Source organism: Tamandua tetradactyla, chromosome 5, assembly GCF_023851605.1.
Source record: "Tamandua tetradactyla isolate mTamTet1 chromosome 5, mTamTet1.pri, whole genome shotgun sequence".
NCBI classification, from domain to species: Eukaryota; Metazoa; Chordata; class Mammalia; order Pilosa; family Myrmecophagidae; genus Tamandua; species Tamandua tetradactyla.
In genome coordinates this window covers 25,398,216-25,423,629 of record NC_135331.1, presented here as the reverse complement: position 1 = coordinate 25,423,629, position 25,414 = coordinate 25,398,216, and the positions used below count along the sequence as shown (strand labels likewise).

General features: G+C 43.6%; 1 protein-coding gene and 1 pseudogene across 1 annotated transcript; one reads left to right on the top strand and one right to left on the bottom strand.

Moving 5' to 3' along the window:
* Positions 1-2,492: 2,492 nt before the first annotated feature.
* On the top strand, positions 2,493-7,503 carry LOC143683813 (developmental pluripotency-associated protein 2 pseudogene; annotated as a pseudogene).
* Positions 7,504-8,563: 1,060 nt separating this feature from the next.
* On the bottom strand, positions 8,564-25,192 carry SNRPD3 (small nuclear ribonucleoprotein D3 polypeptide). The gene is made up of 4 exons (XM_077160184.1): positions 24,570-25,192; positions 23,014-23,157; positions 10,612-10,804; positions 8,564-8,803 (listed from the first exon to the last, which is right to left on the bottom strand). The coding sequence occupies exons 2-4, from the start codon at positions 23,137-23,139 to the stop codon at positions 8,742-8,744; spliced, it is 381 nt and encodes a 126-aa protein (XP_077016299.1). The 5' UTR covers positions 23,140-23,157; positions 24,570-25,192; the 3' UTR covers positions 8,564-8,741.
* Between the last annotated feature and the right edge of the window lie 222 nt (positions 25,193-25,414).

Genomic DNA, 25,414 nt, shown 5'->3' with positions numbered 1-25,414 from the left:
GTCACAGATCCTAAACAAGTCCAAAATTCATCAGGGCAAACTCCATTAGATTCCAGAGTCTGAGAGTTATCTGTGGGTGATGCTTAGTCCACTGAGCCTGCTGGAGCAGCAGCCCACCTTTTCCAGGGGTGGGGGCAGCGGCCCTCTCTCCTGGGGCGGGCCTGCCCTTTCTTATTACCTATTATAAGAGAGGTGGAAGGCCCTCTCTCCTGCCCAAAGAGACCTCTTCTTTCCAGGCTTTTCTTTCCAAGGTTCTTCCTTTGAAGTCATTTTTCCTATATTTGGCCCATCTTTGTCCTTTTCAAACCAGGCTGCCAGTGTTTCTGCTCATACATAATTCTCAAAAGTCTTGTTGGTCGTGTGTATAGTTTAAAGGGACTCAAGTCATCAGACAAAGGATGTTCTATAGCCCCTTCCTGGACAAATGCATTTCCAGTCCTGACTTCCTCTGAGATGGCTGACTGGATTCATGAATCATAACACGAATTTCCTTAGCAAAGGGTGATTTAGATACACTCTTATGTGGAGACTGGAGAGCCGAAATCTTTGTCATTTTTGCTCTTTGAGTTTCCCAAACCTTTAAGTGTGGAAAGTTATTTTTTCTGATGATTTAGAGCCCCTAGAATTGCATGCAAAGCAAGCCAATAAGGTTTTTGTGAAATCTGTATGAACAGAAGCAATGCCTGAAAGGGACAGAGAAGGGACGAACTGAAGGGAAAATGACTTTAAAGACAGAAGCATGGACACAAAGGTCTAGAGTGAAATGACCTCCTCAGGCCAAGAGACCAGGCCCACCCACGTGTGTGTAAAGGGCTGGTCTGCCCCAGCGATTGGAGAGGGCAGGCCATGCACCCTGCTGTCAGGGAGAGTACTACCACCCCAGTGCTCTGAGATTCGGGTGGGGGGGGGGGGGACTTTTAAAAAGGGAACTTATTAAGTTGCAAATTTATACTTCTAAGGCCGTGAAAATGTCCAAATTAAGGCATCCAGGGAAGATACCTGGTTCAAAAAGGCCAATAATGTTTGGGGTTTCTCTGTCAGCTGGAAAGGTACATGGCCACTTTGGTCTAGGTTTCTCTTAGGAATCTTCAATGGCTTCCCTAGGAGCATTTTCCTCCTTCATCTCCAAGCTTCTCTGGCTGTGTAGGCTCTGTTGGCTTTAAAGCATTTTCCAAAATGGTTTCCTCTTAAAGGGCTCCAGTAAGCAACCCCACCTTGAATGAGTGGAGACACAACTTCACGGAAACCATCTAGACAAAAGCTCCCCCCAGTGGGTGGGTCACATCTCCATGAAAACAATCAAAATGATTCCACCAATCCCCCTAAGATCAGGAACAAGACAAGGATGTCCACTATCACCACTGTTATTCAACATCGTGTTGGAAGTTCTAGCCAGAGCAATTAGACAAGAAAAAGAAATACGAGGCATCAAAATTGGAAAGGAAGAAGTAAAACTCTCACTGTTTGCAGATGATGTGATACTATACGTCGAAAACCCTGAAAAATCCACAGCAAAACTACTAGAGCTAATAAACGAGTACAGTAAAGTAGTAGGTTACAAGATCAACATTCAAAAATCTGTAGTGTTTCTATACACTAGCAATGAACAAGCTGAGGGGGAAATCAAGAAATGAATTCCATTTACAATTGCAACTAAAAGAATAAAATACTTAGGAATAAATTTAACTAAAGAGACAAAAGACCTATACAAAGAAAACTACAAGAAACTGTTAAAAGAACTCACAGAAGACCTAAATAGATGGAAGGGCATACCATGTTCATGGATTGGAAGACTAAATATAGTTAAGATGTCAATCCTACCTAAATTGATTTACAGATTCAACGCAATACCAATCAAAATCCCAACAACTTACTTTTCAGAAATAGGAAAACCAATAAGCAAATTTATCTGGAAGGGCAGGGTGCCCCAAATTGCTAAAAGTATCTTGAGGAAAAAAAACGAAGCTGGAGGTCTCACGCTGCTGGACTTTAAGGCATATTATGAAGCCACAGTGGTCAAAAAAGCATGGTACTGGCATAAAGATAGATATATCGACCAATGGAATCGAATAGAGTGCTCAGATATAGACCCTCTCATCTATGGACATTTGATCTTTGATAAGGCAGTCAAGCCAACTCACCTGGGACAGAACAGTCTCTTCAATAAATGGTGCCTAGAGAACTGGATATCCATATGCAAAAGAATGAAAGAAGACCCGTATCTCACACCCTATACAAAAGTTAACTCAAAATGGATCAAAGATCTAAACATTAGGTCTAAGACCATAAAACAGTTAGAGGAAAATGTAGGGAGATATCTTATGAAACTTACAATTGGAGGCGGTTTTATGGACCTTAAACCTAAAGCAAGAGCACTGAAGAAAGAAATAAATAAATGGGAACTCCTCAAAATTAAACACTTTTGTGCATCAAAGAACTTCATCAAGAAAGTAGAAAGACAGCCTACACAATGGGAGACAATATTTGGAAATGACATATCAGATAAAGGTCTAGTATCCAGAATTTATAAAGAGATTGTTCAACTCAACAACAAAAAGACAGCCAACCCAATTACAAAATGGGAAAAAGACTTGAACAGACACCTCTCAGAAGAGGAAATACGGATGGCCAAGAGGCACATGAAGAGATGCTCAATGTCCCTGGCCATTAGAGAAATGCAAATCAAAACCACAATGAGATATCATCTCACACCCACCAGAATGACCATTATCAATAAAACAGAAAATGAGAAGTGCTGGAGAGGATGTGGAAAAGAGCCACACCTATCCACTGTTGGTGGAAATGTCAAATGGTGCAAACACTGTGGAAGGCAGTTTGGCGGTTCCTCAAAAAGCTGAATATAGAATTGCCATATGACCCAGCAATACCATTGCTAGGTATCTACTCAGAGGACTTAAGGGCAAAGACACAAACGGACATTTGCACACCAATGTTTATAGCAGCATTATTTACAATTGCAAAGAGATGGAAACAGCCAAAATGTCCATCAATAGATGAATGGCTAAACAAACTGGTATATACATATGATGGAATATTATGCAGCTCTAAGAATAAACTTATGAAGCATGTAATAACATGGATGGACCTAGAGAACATTATGCTGAGTGAGACTAGCCAAAAACTAAAGGACAAATACTGTATGGTCTCACTGATATGAACTGACATTAGTGAATAAACTTGGAATATGTCATTGGTAACAGAGACCATCAGGAGATAGAAATAGGGTAAAATAATGGGTAATTGGAGCTGAAGGGATACAGACTGTGCAACAGCACTGGATACAAAAACTCAAAAATGGACAGCACAATACTACCTAATTGTAATGTAATTATGTTACAACATTGAATGAAGCTGCATGTGAGGTATAGTTTTTTTTTTTATTTTTTCTCTCTATTATTGTTTTATTTCTTTTTCTGTTGTCTTTTTATTTCTTTTTCTAAATCGATGCAAATGTACTAAGAAATGATGAATATGCAACTATGTGATGATATTAAGAATTACTGATTGTATATGTAGAATGGAATGATTTCTAAATGTTTTGTTAATTTTTTTAAATTAATTAAAAAAAAAATGATCCCACCGAGCAATACTAAAGGATTAAAGGCTGTGGCTTTTTCTGGGGCCCATCACAGATTCAAACCGACACACCACCCATTCAAGGAGGGTCTCAATTAGTTCACTGGAGTCCTTAAGAGAGCTCATGGAAAGAGTTCAGAACCAACACGGGGAGCAGAGAAATGAAACCAAGACACAGACGTTTGGGAATGTAAGCTAAAAGATGCAATCTAGAGCTTCCCTGGAAAAGCTAAGGGCCCACAGAAGCTCAAAGACAAGGCCACTGAACTAGGAACTGAAAACAATGAAATCCGGGAGCAAAGGGCCAGCTGACATTGTCATGCGTCAGAGAAACCCGGGAAGTGATCGGCCTTTCTAAAGTGAAGGCATACTCTTCTTGATGCCTTAATTTGTACATTTTCATGGCCTTAGAACAGTAAACCTGTAACTAAACAAACCATCTTTATAAAAGCCAATCCATTTCTGGTATATTGCATTCTGGCAGCTTTAGCAAATTGAAACAGTGGCTGTATTTTATATTTCCACCAACAATGTACAAGGATTCCTATTTCTCTGCATCCTAGCCAATGCCGGGCAGTTGCCAAAGTTTTGGCTGGATGGCCAGGAACTTGGAACATGATTTGGGAGGAAATTATTGACAAGGAAGTCTGGGAAAGAGGTATGTGGGGAAAACATGAAGCTATTGCCTTTTGTAATCATCATGTGACCTCAGCAGAGAATTTCATTAATCAAGAGGATATGATAATCTCTTCTGTGGCTACCAGTTGGCCTTTCCCCAGCCACTCCTTGCCCAATGAGTTCATGAACAAAGTGGCCATGGTGGCAGAGATGCAGGCTACGCATGGTTCAGTGCCATGGACTTCTGCTCACCAGTGCTGACATGGCTAAAGGCACTGCTGAGTGCTCATCTGGCAGCAGTAGAGAACACTGAGTCCTCGATAAGGCAGCATTCCCTGGGGACGGTCAGCCAGCTATCTGGTGGCAGACTGATTACAGCGGACCACTTTCCTCATGAAGTTACAGCATTCTGTTCTTACTGGAGTAGATATTCTGGGTAGATTTGCCTTCCCTGCACAAAATGCTTCTGCCAAGACTACAATCCATGGACTTAGAGAATGCTGTACATCCACTATTGTGTTCCACACTGCATTGCATCTCAGTAGCTTAAGTGTGCAAGGGCTGTGCTAATGATGCTAGAGCTGCCATGTCCCCTGTAATCCCAAAGCAGTTGGCGTCACAGAACAGTGGAAGACTGAAGACTCAGTTACAGTGCCAGCTAGGTGGTGATACCTTGCAGGCTGAGGCAATGTTCTCTAGGAGGCTGGATATGTTCTATGTCAGTGGCCAATGTACAGTGCTGTCTCCCACAGCCAGAGTTTATGGGTTCAGAAGTCAGGTGGAAATGGGTTGGCACCATTTACTATTATCCCTGGTGATCCCCTAGCAACCTTTTGGCTTCCCATCCCTGCAACCTTATGCTCTAAATCCCAAAGGGAGAAAGGAGGCTCCCACAGAGGACACAATGATGATCCCACTGCACTGGAAGCTTAGACTGCCTTGGGGCCACTATGGGTTCTCAGGGGTTCCTCTCAATCAACTGGCCGGGGGACTGACTGCTGGTGACCGCAGAGAAACTGGACTCTCCTACACAGTGGAAGTAAAGAACATGCCTCAGGGCATCTCTTAATACCACCATACCCTGTGACCGAAGTCAATGGAAAACTACAACCACCCAATTCAGGTGGGACTACTGATAGCCTAGACCCTTCAGGAATGAATTGGGTTTGGGTCATCCCACTGGGCAAAGACCCTCGGCCAGCTCAGCTGGCCACTCCTCAGGATGGGTAATGCTAGATTAAATGCTATGACCATGTGACCAAATGCAAAATGAAGACTATAATCATTTGTTATGAATAACTGTGCATATATATTTATGTACCTATGCAAGTATGTATAAAATATAAATCTTTTTCTTCCCTTCCACATGCCCATACCATATGGTATAAGCTGTACTAACCTTACACCCTAGTATTTAAGTTACAGGATATCAAAGGAAAGAGTGAACCTGGCCCAAGAGCTGTGCAGCCTCTTCTGGGAAAGGGTTGGTGCGTTTCCAGTTGCACACAGACAGCTGCATCACGTTAGACAGAAGGATGACTTGGCTGTGGTCTTTATTTGGAGTTTTGTGGTTTAAGGAGATGTGTATGGGTGCCAAGCTGACAAGGCATGGACTGTGGTTAAATTTATGTGTCAAAAGTTAAAATAGAGGAGTAGATTGCAGATATCCTTGACATTGTCTTCACCTGTGTGTTCCTGGAAATGGCATGCTCAAATTATGACAGCAACGAAAAGAATGTCTCTGAGGAGGAAGTAGATGAGGAACATGTGATAATCACTTTAGTTCCAATAAAAGAGGGACTTCAAGAAGACCATCAAATGGAACCAAGTACTTCTACTGCAGAAGTTAAACCAAAGAAGTCTAGGAAAAGGGATAAAGTTCCTCTTCCTCAATCCAAAGCTTGCTCGAAACCTACAGTACCAGCGCTTCCCTTGCCAACCATTTTGCCTCCAATTAATAAGGTACACCGGGACACTTTGCGGAAGTGGTGCCAGAATTTTAATTTGAGTACCGATGGCCCGAAAATAGAGGTTTATCTGAGACTCCAGCAACATGCTTACCCTGAGCAAAAACAGGATATTCCTGACACACCGCGGAAGGCCAAGTTGGAGTCACGTTCGAAGAATTGCAAGACAGTGACCAAGACAGGAAAGGGTCAGAAAAAGGAGAAAGAAGAAATGACTAAAAAAATTGAAGTAATAACTTCTGCTCAGGAGGCAATGTTAGCATCATGGACAAGAATTGCTGCAAGAGCAGTTCAGCCTAAGACTGTGAATTCATGTCCCATACCTACTTCTGTTGAGACCTTTTTGCTGCAAGCCTCAGGTGTCAGATGGTGTGTGGTCCATGGCAGAGTTCTCCCTGCAGACACAAAGGGTTGGGTTCGCCTACAGTTCCATGCAGGTCAGGCCTGGGTACCTGACACTCCCAAGAGGATGATCTCTCTCTTTCTGTTACCAGCCTGCACTTTTGCATCAGCAGATGTAGAAGACAATATGTTGTGCCCAGAATGTGTGAAGAGGAACAAGAAGTTAATGAAAAGATTAATTTTAATTGGGAAGGAGAAGCGATCTGCTTTGAACACACCACCATCTCTATTTTTGGAAGGGCAATGTTTTAGTAAACAACAAATGACTGAGAGTCCGTAGCTAAATTGGCTTGCATCCAGATGATTAATGTGCTGTGTCCTAAACATCCTCAATGCTGCTTGCTTTTTTGAGTAAAAATGTGAATGAACATTTTTGGGTTTATCAAAAAGTGACTGCTACTGCTACTTTTTATGAATTGGGTTTAGTAAAAGGTAATCCTGTCCACGTCAACTAAAATTTTCTCCATGTGTTGGTTCCATAGAAATTACTGTTAGAGGAGAGCTCAAGTACAGGAAATGTATCCATAAATATTTTAACGTTCTGTGTATAGCTATATAGAATATGTTTTTGCTATCTTAAAAATCTTTATGTGGGTATATCCACAATAATTTAAAAACTACTTGGATATATTATGAAATATTTCTTATTGTAATATTCAGACAGTTAGCCTTGTTTAATCATATTGTGTGTGTGCATTTGTACAATGAAATTTCTACACGTGGATTTGTTAAATAAAATTTGTGCAAATGGAATTGCTGAGTAAAAAAAAAAAAAGTTAAAATAAATGTAGACTGAAATGCTAGTGATCAATGAAAGGGAGGGGTAAGGAGTATGGTACGTATGAATTTTTTTGTTTTCTTTTTATTTCTTTTTCTGAATCGATGCAAATGTTCTAAGAAATTATCATGATGAATATACAACTATGTGATGAAAAAAATGTTCATATTGTATGTTGGTTTTATTAATAAAAATTAAAAATAAAAAGATAAAATGTGAAAAAAAATTTATGCGTCAATCTGGCTAGGCCATGGTTCCCAGCTGTTTGGTCAAACACTAGTCTAGATGTTGCTGTGAAGGCATTTTGTAACTGCGAGTGTCAGGCGACCTTAAGTAAAGGAGATAACCCCTGGCAATGTGGATGGGCCTCATCTAATCAGCTGAAGGCCTTAAGAACAAAAAACAGGATTCTCAGAGAAGAATTTCTGCCTCAAGATTACAACATCAATTCCTAAGTTTCCAGCCCACTGGACTGCCCTATAGATTTCAGATGTGCTGACTCTATCACCACAGGAGCCCACTGCTTCTGCTTCTCTGGAAACCCTGACTGATAAGACAGTTTGATTTGTGGGATTTACTTTCTCTTTTCCCTGAGCAATGTTCTAAGGCCAGTAACGGATTCCTTTTCTTTTTTTTTCCCTTTTCTTCTTGATGCTTTATGCTGCAGCTTAACTATATTGAACTTTTGGGATCCAACTTTTTTAGGCTGCTCTAGTTGACTCTGCTACATTAAATACCATAGATGGGCCAATCAATCAATGTTGATCTCATAAACTCACAAGAATTTGCTTCACAGAACTCTGCTTGTACAACCAATTTATGAGGCACCAACATTAGTCACCAGGATTCTCTGGATTACTTGTTAATATTATTACCTTTACTAAATGCTGAACTAGGAAGACAGCCAGACCACAGGGATTCCGGACTTTTTCTGAGTCCAGGATGACCACCTACCCATGCTGTGCTATTGAGTTCAGTTTATGACATTCAATAAAGGTTAAGGAACAAGAAATCATCTGTGTGTTCTAGGAGCTTCTCTGGACCTTAACCAGCAACTGGCCTAGAACAGCCGTTTAAACTTTCATCTATAATTGTACTGCTTCAAAGTACTGGCACTCTCCCAGGAACCACCCAGGGGGTCAAATTTTAACCTGCTGCCAAAGTAAACAGAACACCATACTCCAAAATGAACACACAGTCCTTGTTTTCTCAAAAACAAAAGAAAATGGTTTTATTTTATTTAGGTTAACATTTTATCTTATGGTAAAGGGAAAGATGTCAAGACACCTAGGACATATACATAACACTCCCCAATCCCCAACTAGGTAAGCCAAAACAAACGAACAAAAAAGGAGTAAAGTTCTGTTCAAGAGTTAATCTTATCTTCGTTTCTGGAAGATATTTCCACGTCCCATTCCACGCCCTCGTCCTCTTGCAGCCACTGGAAGAGAGAAAGAGTAGGGATGAGGCCAGTGCCTTCAGTGAGGGCTTGTGACACGGGTCAGCCAGAGTCCTAACACACCAGAGCTGGAAGGGACCTCGAAGGCCTCCTGCTCCACCACCACCCTGCCCCATTCTCATCTACAGGGGTGGGGGAAGGTAGGGAGTGGAAACCAGGGGCTGTGGTAGAGGCTAGCACTTAGGTGCCAGAACCGGAGCTGTACGTGGCCCTGGCCTGCAGTCCGACACTGATCTCTCTGTGAGCCTGGGAGGCAGAGAACTGAAAGCAAAGTTTGGGAAGGAAACATGAATTCCCAGGGCTTCCCTGGGGCTAGTTAATAAAGCATTACAGATGTATTTAATTAATGTTTTAAATTCTGAAGCAGATGTGATTAAATGTTAACACTATGAAATCTAGGAGAGGGGTTTTATTATATTATCTTTGAGCTTTTCTGCAGCATGAAGTGTTTCATAATAGCAACAAACAACAAAAAGCAAAGGAGCAAGACAAAACTGCCACTCTTCCCTGTGATCCAAAGGCCGCAGCAGAGAACCAACTGCTCTGAAGGACAGGGAAAAGGCGCTGATGGCCATTAACTGGAGCTCTGCCCCTCTCTCCTGACAGTCTGGAGTGTCCTGAGGAGGGGGTGGGGTCACACAAGAACCCCCACCACAGGCTGACAGGATCAGGGCACGGGCTGGAGAGACCCAGGAGGCTCAGGTCTGGGCAGCAGGCCTGGGCAAGCTCACTGCCAAGGTCCCTTCAAGTGCACAGATGCTGGTTTCCCTTTTTGCTAAAGACAGAGCAGCTGCACAGTGACAATGAGGGCAACCCTTCCCTGAGGGAGCAGAGAGCAGCAGTCCTAGCAAGAAACAGTGTTTCTGAAAAGCGTTCCTTCTGTGAACAAAAGGTCCAAAGCTCCTGGTTCTATTGCTCACAACTGCTGTCCAAGAAGGGCAGAGATTCTCTGATCGGTTTTCCAAGAGGGCTTTTAAAAGCCTTACTCTACTGCATCTTTGAATTTAGGGGCCACCTCATTCATGAAATATGTATAGCCGCCAAAGGAGGCATGGGGGAACCCAGTAACACCCCCACACTGTGAGTGCCCTGCCCATCCAAGAGCGGCTCTCTGACAGCCATGCCTGCTGCCAACTGCTGCCACACCTAACCAAGCAGCAGATCTTTTTCTGGTCCTGATAACAAAACCTCTCAATGAGTAAACTCAGGAGAGGGGCCAGACTAAACCACTGGGAAAAGGCTAAAGTCCCACTTCTGAAAGTCCTAAAGGATTTTCAAGTATAAGAAATTTTGAAAATAGAAGCCCAGCCCCCTTTCAGGAGTAACAAAGGCTCCAAACTGCCAACTTCTTATGGGGAAAATGGACCCCAACATCAGCATTTCCCCATGTATAGGCCACTGGCTGCCAGGCCACTCTGGGAAATGCTGCCCTACTGCTCTGAGAGCTGGCTCATCCGCACCTTGGTGTGTCTGCTCAGCAAACCAGATGGGAGCCAGTGACCCCAGACCTCCAAGACAGAACTTCTGGAAATGAGGGGCCACCTAGAGATTCATTACTGGGGTCCCTGCAGTATTGCTAAGGAAGCACTTTGGGTTTGGCGTGAGCCCTGTGACTGGGATTAGGCAAGGCAAGACAGAGCTGGCAGGATCTCCCAAGGTTGCGGGGAAAAGGGCGGCAGTGGGTATGGAGGAGGCTGAGGTCAGTCCACCCCACCCCCAAGTGACACAGTCCTTTCTTCAAGGTCCAAGATGAACCTTGAGTTCAAAGCCAACGTCATGAGGAGACCTACCTTGGGCTTTCAGAATAGCAGCTTTTCCTCGGCCAGCCCCTGAGCCTTGGTTTTTATTTTTCATGCTCTTTAACATGGGTGCGTTTTTCAGCATGTCAGGCAAAATCAGAAATCGGATCTTGCTGCCGCGGATGTACACCTGCTCTAGCTGGGCGACTCGGCCATCTCTGTAAGTGACTGTGATGTTGGACATCTGAAAGGGAATGGCCAATTCATCAGTAAGGCACACAAAGGGGAGTTGAGAAAAGCACAACCTCACATCATGAATAAAGGGGCCAGGCAAAACCGGTGGGTAACCCAACACTTACAGAGTGGTCACTGTGTGTGCCAGGGACTGAGCAAGGCATTTCACATGTACAATCTTCTTACCGTTCTTTTTATGGATAAAAAAACCCGAAGACATGCCCAACATCAGACCACCAGAACAGAGGGGACTCCAGATTCACACCCACTGGCCTGGCTCTTACCCACTCTACTACACTGCCTTCCTGGGTCTGGTTTTTCTAAAGCCCACGGAGCGCTCTCAAATGATGCTAACCCCTCAACCGAAACATTTCGTCCAAATGCAGTGCCCTCACCCACACATGGCAAAGGAACCAGGAAGGTCGCAAGCACGCAGCAGACAGTCCACGTCAAAATGCACACTGGAAAAGGCGAGGCAGAGCCCTCCTGGCCTGGGTGACTAAGGAAGAGGAGGAGCTGGCAGGTGCTGGCACAAGGGGCTGGGGTCCTGGAAAGGTGTGGGGCAACAGCATACACAAAGGAAAGGCCAGGCACTTGAGCAGGAACCTCCAAGATGCGAGGGCTGGAGTGGCTGACTGAGGACAGAGGGTCAGGGCTGCACTTAGAGAAGATGAATGACTGTGGGATGGAGAGAGAAGAGCCTGGAGCCAAGACCAATCAGCAGATCAGCTGGGTATGGGAAGGACACAAATACGCAGGGCCAACCCTAGCAAATGCCACATTTACCAGAGCTCATTTGTATGAGTCCTCAGTGTGGAAGAGAGAAGGCTGTAATTTATTCAGAATGGGTCACGCTCACATCACAGCATATCATATGCCACTCCCCCAGACTACTGACTGGCCCATGGCTGTTTTATACTCACTCGCTCCTTTCTTCACTGCAAGTGCTAAATGGCTGCCCAGCATCTGTTTGGAGACCCAGAGGGAAAAAAGACTAATGATAGGTAACTAGAACGGTTTCTCGAGCTTCAACCCAAAGCCCCAGTTCACTCTCAGGGATAAAAGGGCCCAGATCTCCCATAAAGCTGCCCCAGCTCAACATCCACTGCTCTCTTAACAAACTTCCACCTAGTTTCTAAGACCTTGCCATCCCGCTCTTCCCCTGCAGAACACTGTAAGCTCTGGTGTCCCAAGGCGGGGGGGGGGGGGGATTACTCTGAAGTCATATCTCCTCCAGCACATACTTGCACATCTTACTCCTTCCCCAGCCAGAATCCAGCTGGCCATGACAATCCCTGAAGGAGGTTGTTAGCTTGCACTCGACTTTTCTACAAATGGCACGTGCCCTGGGCTGAGGTAGGAAAGAATGAGGTTCACGGCCAACCTACTGCCCTCCCTCCGTCCACAGCCCGTGAATAAACTTTCATGAACAGCATTTACAGAATAAAGCCAAGGAGGCGAAGGCCCATTTAATCAACTTTCCTAAACAGCCACAATGAAACAAACACAAGGATGCTCATTTCAATGAACAGTGAACACAGGTGTATAAGCCAAGTACTCAGCGAAAATTTAAAAATATCTCCAAACCCAGCTGAAATGACTACCTTGGGGCTGAGAAAAAGTAAGATCTTAAGACAGTCAAAACTGTGTGCCAGGGCTGTAAAGTTACACACATACAAAAGGTATCCCCACACTTTCTGCTGTCACTGATAAAGCACATGACTATCAATCCCTGCTCCCTACCCAGTTAACAATCCTCGTGACTTCCCCGTGCTATGGCACATGGTAAAGAGCTTGGACCCGTCCCCTCCTTCTTTCCTCCTTGGTGTCTCCCTCAGCAGGACAGCCCCCATCAGCTCCTTGGACCCTTGTGCTCATCTTCCTGCTGGAGTGTAGGGTCTGACACTTCCAGAGGCAATGGGATCTAATGGGATTATTCTACGCCTGGCACGTAGAGGCTGCTCCTAAGGTCATAAGCTCCAGAGACAAGGCCTTGGGTTTGGACCTCTGCTCTGTTCTTTACATGCCTGGTCATTCTGAACTCTCGAAGCTTCAGCTGCCCACTGGTAAAATGAGGACCACCTCGCATCTGTGTAGTGAAAGCCCTAGCATAATGCCTGGCACATTAGTAAGCAGGTACTGAGAAGAAGTTTCTAGTACTAGACATAAAGCCCTAGCTTGACAGGTTAAACCAAGATTTTCTTAATACTTATCAGTGTGTAGTTCTTGGTTTCTAAATTCCATTTCACCCTAAAAGAAACCAGGGCTCCTTGGAGAAATGGCCCAGGATCACCGGCAAACTCCAGAAGTTGGAAGAGACCAGGAAGTTTCTTCCCCTATAATGACTAGGAGACAGTCACTTCTGTTAGTTTAAGTACGTAGTTTGTTAATTACCCAGGAAGCCCTAGAAACTAAGACACAGGATGTTTACTCAAAGTATTCTCCCCACAAAGTTCTTTAGTTTCAAAAAGATCATAAGGTGGAAAAACCACACAACACCTTAAGCAAATAATGGAATTAGCATTAATAAGACAGAGCAAAAGGCTCCATGTATAAACCTTCCCATCTGGGAAATTCCTGATACTTTCACAAGCAGTAGGGACAACCAATTCAATGGACTGAGCACTCAGTCTTGTGTCTGAACCTATGAAGTTTATTACTGCAAAGGACAGGCTACTTATAATTAGGCCTAAGAGTCACCCCCAGACAATCTCTTCTTGCTCCGATGTGGCCTCTCTCTCTCTAAGCTGACAGAGCAGGTGCCCCCCCCCCCCCATGTGGGACATGACTCCCAGGGGTGTCAATCTTCCTGGCAATATGGGAAAGAAATTTTGGGATGAGCTGGGAATCTGGCATCATGGGATTGAGAAAACCTTCTTGACCAAAAGGGAGAAGAGAGAAATAAGACAAAATAAAGATTCAGTGGCTGGGAGATTTCAGAGTCAAGAGATTATCCTGGAGGTTATTCTTACGTAGTCTATAGTAGTCTATAGATATCCCTTTTTAGTTTATGGTGTATTGGAGTGGCTGGAGGGAAGTACCTGAAACTGTAGAACTGTGTTCCAGTAGTCTTGTTTCTTAAAGATCACTGTATAATGATATACCTTTTGCAATGTGATTATGAAAACCTTGTGTCTGATGCTCCTTTTAACTAGGGTATGGATAGATTAAGTAAAAAATAAGGAAAAATAAATACATAAATAATGAGGGGGAGGGGGATAAGGGGTAAAAAAAACTGGGTGGATTGAAATACCAGTGGCAATGAGAGGGAAGGGTATAAAGTGTATGGGATGTATGAGTTTTTTCTTTTTATTTCTTTTTCTGGAATAATGCAAATGCTGTAAAAAAAATGATCACGAAGATGAATACACAAGCTATGTGACGATATTGTGAGCCATTATATACTGTGGATGGAATGCATGTGTGTGAAAATTTCTCAATAAAAATAAAATCAGGAAAAAAAAAAAAGCTCCATGTGCCTCTGAGTGTGACATCTTGAAAATGAGACCAAATCACTTCTGCAGTATCAGCCAACAGAGCACAACCTGAATCTATCTGATTATGAGAAAACATCAGACATCCCCAAGTGAAGGACATTTTATGAAGCCACTGGCGTGCTTCATAAAACACCAATGTTTTATGAACTGTTCAAAAACACCAATGACCTGACAGACAAAAGCAGAGAAGCTGTTCTAGACTAAAAAGACTTAAAGTAAGCTACCATTCAAATGCACTACATGATCTGGGACTGAATGAGGTAGAGAAGGAAAACTGTCATAAAGGATATTATCGGGACATGATCTAATTTTATTATAAAAATTAGGATATGGATTATAGGTTAAAGTATTGAATCAATATTAAATTTCCCGAAGTAGTAACCACACTGTGGATACAAAAGAGTACCTTTGTTCTTAGGAAATACACATAAAAGCACTACAGGGCAAAAAAGTGTAATGAATGCAACCTACTCTCAAATAATCCAGAAAAAAAATACTGCATTCAATAGCACATAATCTAATGCAACCTATCTGGAAAGATCATTTAAATAACCCAAATGCAGAGAGCCCAGCATAAGAATGAGAACCTTTAATCCTGTATAGTTTAAAGCCCCTCAAGGGATGGGAGAAACAATATAGAACTACTAAAATTTTACCACCGAGGAAATCCTGGATACTGTGTCAAACAGGCCTGAGCTCTTGATCTTGAGGCTTGCTCGTGTGAAGCTTATGTATGTGGTGAAGCTCAGCCTACCCATAGCTATGCCTAAGAGTTACTTCTGAGGACCTCTTCTGTTGGCCAGATGTGGCCTCTCTCTCTCTCTCTCTCTCTAAGCCCAACTCTGAAAGTGAAATCATTGCCCTCTCCCTTATGTGGGACATGACATCCAGGGGTGAAAGTCTCCCTGGTGGCATAGGAGAGAAACCCCAGAGATGAGCCTGGCTGGCCCTGGAACTGTGGGATCAACAATGCCATCCTGACCAAAAGGGGGAAAATAAGTGTAACAAATAAGGTATACCTTCCACTGTTTTTTTTTTTCCCCACGGGGTTTCTGGCATAGCACACGAGAATTCTGCCACTCAGCCACCATTGCACCACCCATTACCCTCCACTTTTAAATTAACATTCACTGTACTTTATGATCATAAACTTAACACATGTGAACTATTTTATATGAGAAAAATATTTCTAAACATTTTAATAAAATACAATTTCCACTAAAAGGTAAACTTTTGGAATACTCTGGTTTTCCTTAAAAATAAAAATATATGCATTTGCATGTATAACTTACAGTTTACTTTTATAAAATTATGAATATGTTGTGGAGTTCTATATTCTGCTTCCCCCACAGCATTTTCTCATGACATGTTATTTAACCATTAACAGAGATGTAGATTTTATTATTATAAAATAATTACTTCATAATATTACTGTATTATTATTAAAAATAGCACTGAAAAAAGCAAAAAAAAATTATGAGAGATACATAAAATACTGAGGAATGAAATGACACCCCTAAATAAGTTAGTCTGAGACTAAGTTAAAAAAAAAAAAAAAAAGCACACCGTGATATCCTTGCATATGAAGCCTGTGTCCACAACTCTGGGTCAATCCCTACAGCGAGTCACGGCACCCAGGGGCCCGAGCGCTTCCAGGAATACCAACACACTGTCAAATGGGTTCCAAAGACAGCGCGCCAATGTGCACGTCCACAGGCAGGGTAGAATGCTCAGTAACATTATTGTTTTTATGGCTGACAATTTGCTAGCTTAAAAATTGTTACTGTTTTCTAAATTGTGGATCTGGTTATTTAAAAAGGAATGTTAAATGACCATATACATTTTTTCTTCTGCTTTAGAACCGGTGTCCACTTTTATTTGGGATATCAACATAGCTGACTTATAAAACCCACAGCCTAAACAGCTCCCCCTACAGTCTCATAAATATGGTCTACTCCAGAAAACAAAAACCATGTGCTCCTTTCTACTCCATAAAGCTCCTTTTATTATATTTTCAAATATTTTACCAAATATCTGACTAGAAGCACTCTTTCTTTTTTTTTATTAATTAAAAAAAGAATTAACAAAACAATTAGAAATCATTCCATTCTACATGTACAATCAGTAATTCTTAATAACATCACATAGTTGCATATTCATCATTTCTTAGTACATTTGCATCGATTTAGAAAAAGAAATAAAAAGACAACAGAATAAGAATTAAAACATTAATAGAAAGAAAAAAAAAAACAAAAAACCTATACCTCACATGCAGTTTCATTCAGTGTTTTAACATAATTGCATTACAATTGGGTAGTATTGGAAGCACTCTTTCTTAAGAAACTGTGAAGGGAAATCCCTCAGCTCCTCCATGACATTTAATAAAGATGGGAATACATCAAGCCCTTGGTGAGCACCCACAGCCCAGAATAGAAACCTCTCCACGTGGAGGGCTCTGGTTCTAAAGCCACCCATACCTGAGGTGAGCGAGAGACAGCTGCATTCCCCAACAGGTCCCATCAGTACAGAGCAGCCCACACACAGCCCACAGGCAGTCCTGCTCCCATTCTCCCAGGGCCTCAGTAGAAGCTCATGGCAGCCCTGTTACCCCAAGTGAGGCCACATACTGCAGCACGGGCTGCCAAACTGTGGATGCCTTGCAGCTGTGGGGGACACAGCTCCTTGTTCTTCCCAGCCAAACCTCAAGAGCACAGAGTGACCCAATAAGATCCATTTCAGGGGCCTCATTCCAAGTGTAACACACTATGCATAAATTACATTTTCAAATACCAAAAAAAGTGCTATACTACTGTGGGCAAAACAGCTTGATACTGGCATAAACACAGATATACTGACCAATGGAATCGAACAGAGTGTTCAGATATAGACCCTCTCATCTACGGACAACTGATCTTTTATAAAACAGTCAAGCCAACTCACCTGGGACAGAATTGTCTCTTCAATAAACGGTGCGTAGAGAACTGGACATCCATATGTAAAAGAATGAAAGAGGACCCATATCTCACACCCTACACAAAAGTTAACTCAAAATGGATCAAAGACCTAAATATTAGATCTAAGACCATAAAACTGTTGGAAGAAAATATAGGGAAATATCTTATAAATCTTACACTTGGAGTTGGTTTTGTAGACCTTCTACCCAAAGCAAGAGCACTGAATAAATAAACAAATAAATAAATAAATGGGAATTCCTAAAAATTAAACACTTTTGCGTATCAAAGAACTTTGTCAAGAAAGTAAAGACAGCCTACACAATGGGAAACGATGTTTGGAAACGACATATCAGATAAAGTCTAGTATCCAGAATTTATAAAGAGATTGTTCAACTCAACAACAAAGAGACAGCCAACCCAATTACAAAATGGGCAAGAGACTTGAACAGACACTTCTCAGAAGAGGAAATACAAATGGCCAAAAGGTACACGAAGAGATGCTCAACTTCCCTGGTCATTAGAGAAATGCAAATCAAAACCACAATGAGATATCATCTCACACCCACCAGGATGGCCACTATCAATAAAACAGGAAATGACAAGTGCTAGAGAGGATGTGGAGAAAGACGAACACTTATCCACTGCTGGTGGGAATGTCAAATGGTACAACCGCTGTGGAAGGCAGTTTGGCGGTTCCTCAAAAAGCTAAATATAGAATTGCCATATGACCCAGCAATACCACTGCTAGGTATCTAGTTAGAGGACATGAGGGCAAGGACACAAACAGACATTTGCACTCCAATGTTTATAGCAGCATTATTTACAATTGCGAAGAGATGGAAACAACCAAAATTGTCCATCAACAGATGAGTGGCTAAAACAAACTGTGGCACATACAAACGATGGAATATTATGCAGCTGTAAAGCAGAATAAAGTTACGAAGTACGTAACAAAATGGATGGACCTTAAGGACATTATGCTGAGTGAGATTACCCAGAAACAAAAGGACAAACACTGTACGGTCTCACTATATGAACTGACAATAGTGAATAAACTTGGAATATTTCGTCGGTAACAGAGACCATCAGGGGATAGAAACAGGGTAAGATAATGGGTAATTGGAGTTGAAGGGACACAGATTGTGCAACAGGATAAAATGTAAAAACTCAGAAATGGACAGCACAACTGTAATACAATTATGTTAAAACACTGAATGAAGCTGAATGTGAGAATGATAGAGGGAAGAGGGCTGGGGGCACAAATGAAATCAGAAAGAAAGACAGACGATAAAGACTGAGATGGTACGATCTAGGAATGCCTAGAGTGCATAATGACAGTGACTAAATATACAAATTAAAAAAATGTTTTTGCATGAGGAAGAACAAATGAATGTCATTACTGCAGGATGCTGAAAATAGATAGTAATTAATATTTTAAAATTTTACCTTATGTGTGAGACTAAAGCAAAAAATGTTTATTTGGTACAAAATTTATATTTTGACTACTGCATTTCCTAATATGACTTATATAGACAGCTTAATTGAACACCATAAGTATATGGAACCTTGAGTAGGACATGAGATTTTGTTGGGTTCTTCAGAGGGATGCCCCGATAAATCCCAGGGTGAGTTGAACAGTGAATAAAAAAGTATTTGCAAAGTACCCATAGGGGAATGGTGAGAGGGGGAAAATTCAACTTTTCCAAGTTGAATTCTGGATATTCTCACAAACTGTGTGGACAAACAAAGGTATAGGCTGAGCTACCAATCTTGGGCTTTGTTCCTATAAAACTTAACCCCACAAAGGATAGGTCAAGCCTATTTAAAATTAGGTCCAAGAGTCACCCCCAAGAGAATCTCTTCTGTTACTCAGATGGGGCCTCTCTCTCCAGCCAACACAACAAGCAAACTCACCACCCTCCCCCTGTCTACGTGGGACATGACGCCCAAGGGTATGGACCTTCCTGGCAACATGGGACAGAAATCCTGGAATGAGATGAGACTCAGCATCAAGAGATTGAGAAAACCCCTAGAATGAACTGAGACTCAGCATCAGGGGATTTAGAAAACCTTCTCGACCAAAAGGGGGAAGAGTGAAATGAGACAAAATGAAGTGTCAATGGCTGAGAGATTCCAAACAGAGTCGAGAGGTTATTCTAATGCATTAAATAGGAGTCACCTTATTAGTCAAGATGTAGTGGAGAGGCTGGAGGGAACTGCCTGAAAATGTGGAGCTGTGTTCCAGTAGCCATGTTTCTTGATGATGACTGTATAATGATACAGCTTTCACAATGTGACTGTGTGATTGTGAAAACCTTGTGTCTGATGCTTCTTTTATCTACCTCATCAACAGATGAGTAAAACATGGTAAAGATGGATAATAGGGGGAACAAATCTTAAAATAAATTTAGATTGAAATGCTGGTGATTGGTGAGGGGGAGGGGTGGGGGGTATGGTATATATGAATTTTTTCCTGTTTTCTTTTTACTTCTTTTTCTGAATAGACGCTAATGTTCCAAGAAACGATCATGATGATGAATATGCAACTATGTGATGATATTATGAATTACTGATTATATATGTAGAATGGAATGATCAAAAGTTAAGAATGTGTGCGTTTGTTTGATGTTTTTTGGTATTTAAAAAAATTTAAAAATTAATTAAAAAAAAAGTGCTATATATTTCTCTGAAGATACACAAATGGCCACTGCACATGATAAGATGCTCAGTGTCAGAAGATCACACACCAAAACACAACGAGACACCACTTCACAACCACCAGGATGGCTATCATTACAGGTGATGGTGAGACTGTAGAGAAACTAGATTCCTCATGCACTGTTTGTGAGATGTTAAAATGGTGCAGCCACTGTGGAAAAGAAGTTAGTAGCTCCTCAAAAAAGTTAAACAAGAATTACCCCACAGCCCAGCAATCTCTGGCACTATACCCCATGAAGTGAAAGCAGAGACTCAAACAGATAACTGTACACCAATGTTTATAGCCGCATTCTTCACAATAGCCAAATGGTGGAAACAACCCGAGTATCCATCAACAGACGAGTGGATAAACAAAACATGGTACAGCTACATATGAAATAGTATTCAGCAGTAAATAGAAATGAAGTGCCGATACACAGAACAACATGGATGAACCCTGAAATCATTATGCTAAGTGAAATAAGCCAGATACAAAAGGACAAATATTGTACAACTGCGCTTAGAAATACTAGACGAAGCAAATACACAGAGATGAGAAGGAGATTAGTTTAGAAGGGGCTTGGGTGGGGTGGTGGTGAAGGGGAGTTATTGCTTAAGAGGTTAAGAGGCTAATCTGGGTGACGAAAAAGCTTTAGTATGGACGGTGATGATGGCAGCACAACACTGTAAAAGTAATGAACACCACTTAACATTTAAAAACAGTTCAAGTAGCAAATTTTATGCTGTGTTATATAAAACCACCAAAACCCCGCTATGCATGAGGGCCGGTAAAAAGCGGCATGCTTTTTAGGGGATGTTGTTGAGGAGATCATCTAATACAGGACCACACCTCCTTCATCAAAGCCCCCAAGACATGTTCTCTCCTATGTGAGTGTCGGGGGAAACTGCACAACTGGCACTTTATTCTATGGACCCTATAAACCCCAGAACTGATGACTTACTTCCCTCTCTGCCTGGTGTCTAGGAGGCTGAGAAGTCAAAATCCTAAGCTCAGACCTGAAAAGACCTTTATTACATGCACGGGAATGCAAGTTTACTTTTCTGTGTGCTGTCTGCTGCATTTTCCTTTCTACCCCAGCTTGCCTGCACCTTGACCTATGATATAGCTTACCTCCATATGATTTTTTGCACACCATCTCTTAACTCTTTTTGAAAGGGGATGGAGTAAAAAACCCAAAACTCATGCCTGGGAGGAAATATAACAACATGTAAATAGCAGTCGGGGGTAGAGTAATAGAATTGTCTCATCTTTTTTTCAGAGTCTTTGTGGTATGCTACCCTCCCCACTTTTATAATAGAAAATGTTATTAAAACCCTAACATTGAATGTTGCATACTAAACTCCCAACTGCCCTTATTCCCAAAGGGCCAAACCGCCTGAGGCCGGAAGGAAGGAAAGCAGCAGACATTTCAGGAGCTATGGGCCTTACAACATGGGGTGCATCCCAAAGGCCTGCTGGCACCTACCCTGCCAGTGGACCCAGGGGTGCCGCGGAATCTCGGCATGGGGTAGGTGGGCAGGTGGCTGGCCCCCACCTTGGTCAGGCAGGCATCTGACACACATCCACTCACTTCACCTGTGCTCCCACCCTGAGGCAGAGGTGCTAATTTTATCTCCAATTTAGAGAGGCGGGAACAGTTGGTCAACCTGTCAAGAAAGTACTCAAAACTACAGAGAAATCACAAACATCTAAACAAACCCTACAAAGCCATGGACAGATAAATTAGTGTGCCTGGTCTGCAGGATGACAGGTGAGTCTCTTCACCAGTCAGTTTCCTCATCTGGAAAACAACAGGCACCATACACTGAACACTTACAATGCGCAAGGTGCACTGAGCTAGTTGTTGCACATGCACAACTTGTAGTTTTTAACAGCCTTGGGGTGAAGGTATTATCCCTTTGGCAGCCTTGGGCACATGCTATTCCCATCTCCCTTCAAGAGAGAAAATGCTGAGGAGTACAGGGAGCCGACAGCCTCCAGCTGCCACACCTTTGGAATCTTCATCAAAATAACCACAGCATTCACTGAAGCCAGGTGCCTCAGGCTGCTTCCAGCCAAGGAACGATGACCTCGGGTGGATACTGAACCATGCTAGACTCCTCCAACAAAAAAACTCTGTTGGACCAGCCTTACTTAGAGCTGCACTGCGGTCCATACTTGTTCTGTTCAACCCTCCCTCCTTCCCCCCTCCTTTCCCTGGTATCAGACCTGTCTACACCTCCCTGCCTTTAATCCTCTATTGATATTTTCCCAAAACAAATCTCTTGCATGTCCAATTCTGTCTTGATGTGTGCATCTCAGAGTACCTGAAGTGAAATCATCTCCATTTTACAGATGAGGAAACTGAAATGCCCCAGGTCATACAATCAGGATTCAAAGACACATCTCTCACTGATTTAAAAACCCAAGCTCTTACTTGGCTGTTTAAAGAACAAAGAAACTGTGCTAGACACTTTGTAAAGTAACGCCATATAAAACCACATGAAAAATAACAAAATGCATACCAGGGACACAGGGACATGGAAGGGCACCAGGAGGCTGTTCTGCAATTTATTAACAGGGTGAAGTTCAGCAGACGAGTTCTTTAATCTCACGCTCCCTATTTTATGGATGACAAAACTATCACCAAATCTACCTACCTTACAAGGTAATTGGAAGAATCAAATAGAACCTCTTAACCCAGGGAAAAAAAAGGCAAATACACATAGTAGGTGAGTAGCTGTAGTTAGGGGAACATGTGGAGGGTAAATGGTCTCTTGAGGGGAGTAGTGGCACTTCTGTCAAACATGCCCCCAAGATATGGGAGAAAATAATTATGAGAAGGAGAGAATAGAGGACAAAAAGTTTCCAAAGAGCTCTTCTGCTCCAGACCATGATTGTCCTGTTCATGCCCACATCCCTGGCACCTCCAACAAAATGACACACGTTAAGTACTAAGTAAATAACTGCTGAATGAAAATAAATTTAAAAGAACCCACAATCATCACTCTTCTGTCCTCCAACACATAGGCCCAGGCTCCCCCACAACCTCAAGCGCCAAGCAAGATACCTGGCAGTTCATGTTGTCCTCTGCCTCAATGAGCTTCCCACGATACACCTCCCCGGTGTTCGTCTCGCATGTCACGATGTGGCCCTCAGCCTCATGCAGGACTTTAATTGGCACACCAATTGACATCTTGGAGAGAAGAGAGTTCTAAGAGCAAGAAAGAGAACAGTTAGTTCAACTTTCAGAGCTTGAGAAGGCACTGCAGACAGACCATGCCTCCCTCAAGACCTGGCACTCCAAAACGATTGGCAGAGATGCCAAAGCTGTTTTTCTTCTACTACTGAAAAAAGGAGCTTAGAGCACAGCTTGGAGGAGTCTATCCAGGAAGCACATGCAAGCTGGGTGATGGGAGAAATGGGGGGCTGAAAAGAGATAAGACTAGGGGAACGCAAAAGTACTTTCCATCTACTTTTCAGTATGGGGCATCTAGGGTACGTCCCTTTATCTTCACCAAAATAATCATTCATCAATATGGGAGTGGGGCAACTGCATATGCTGCACAATGCATCTGCCAACACACGGTTGTGGGTGATGCTTCACTTTGAGAACTATGAGCTGTCAGACACAATTGGCACTGTCAGCCCGTCACGATTTAAATTTAAAATTAACTGAAATGAAATAAAGTATATTCCTCATCCACACTGGCCGCATTCCACGTGCTTAACAGCCAGTGGCTTCGAACTGCACAGTGTGGATTTGGACCAAAGGATCCACAGACAAATCCTGGAGAGGAGGCTGCATTTTTAACTCAATCCACTGAGTATCTACTGGTGCCCCATTCACTTCACCACGGGGACTAAAGAGAAAACATTAAAGTGCTCACAAAATGACAACCTGCTTTAAACAAACAATGCTCATCTTAGAGGACAGAAAAATCAGGGCAAGGGCCTGGCTTGACCTAATTAAAAAAAGCAAAAACACCGGACTTTTTACTCTGAGGTGAGCAAAAATGAAGGTTGGAACACATCATGTGCATCCAAAAGAAAGCAAGGGGAAGGATGTACGTGGAGAGAAAAGGGGCCCTCAGGTTGGGAAAGATGGGCTCCCTGGGTGAGGACCTCTGAGTTTCAGCCTTAGGAGTTCGAATTTTGTGCTGCAGACAGCAGGGAACCAATTGCTGCAGGACGGGGGAAGGAATGACCCCATGAAAAGGAAGCAGCATTTACAGGATGAATTAAACATATAGCTCAGAAGCAGAGAGACTTGTTAAAGGTCCGGCGACAGTGTGGAAAGCACGAGGAGAAGGATTCGGTGCCTACCTTCCGAAAATGACTACGTACACGAGACTGGGGGTTGGGGGGAGGGGAAAACATTCAATTAGAGAGGATGTCGAGATTATGGCCTGGAGGCTTCGAAAACGATTGACTCGGATAGAAACAAACAAAATAAGCCAGAAAGCTGGGGAGAAGTGAACGCGAAGCTGACGCTGCGTGGCCCGGGTTTCCCGCTCTCTCCCCTCCCCTCAACCCTCGGCGCTTCTCGGCAGCGTGGCCTTCTCCAGCCCCCAACCCTCCCAGGGAGCCTCCGCCTCCCCTCACCCATTTCCAGCCTTCCCTCACCGGCTCCGGCCTCCGTTTCCTCCTCTTCTGTAACGCGGCAACTCGAGTGTCGACGAAGGCGTGAAGAGAGCGAATGGCGGGCCCCGCGCTCCCAGAATTCCCCGCGTTCCCAAAATGCCGCGCGAAGGGCCCGCCCCTCCCTTTCTCCAGTGGGGGGCGCGGTCCCGCCTCGGCTTCCTCCTCACTCCGCCGGCTGGGAAACGCAGGCTGTGGCACTATAGTTCCGGCCCCAGAAGAGAGGGGCTGATGACAGGGCCCGGGTGCCGCCGGAAACCCCGACCCTCGGGCGGGCCAGAGGAGAGGGCAGCTCGCGCTTCCAGGCACCCCGCATCAGGGACGCGATGGATTGCAAGGCGGGCATCCGGGACCTCGGCCCTCAGATCGGGGACGGCAGGCAGTGGAGCGGAGGGCCGGGACCTCCCTTCACAATTTAGTCGTTGGAACCTGGCGCCTCCAGGTAAGTGGCGCGAGGTATTCCATTGTACAGAAAGGGAAACCGAGGTATACAGTAGACTGCGGTCCGTCTGGGGGGTCTGGGCAGAGCTAGGTCTCTTGGAACCCCTGCGGCGCCCACCTGAGGCCGGCTAAGGACCGAGACCCGGCTGGGCGGGACTTGCCGCGCGGGCCGATGGCCTGGGCTTCGGGGGCGGGTCTTCCGGGAAACGGAGGCGTCGGTGTGAGGAGTGGGGCAGGGCCAACCAGCAGCCGAGCCTACGAATGGTCGAGTCGGCCGTAGCTCAACGGGCCGAAGACCTATCGGAAACCTCGGTGTGGGAAGGGCGGGGCCTCCAGGGGCACAGGCCAGGGCGGAGCCCCGGCGCGAGGCGGGGCCTCCCGGGAGGAGG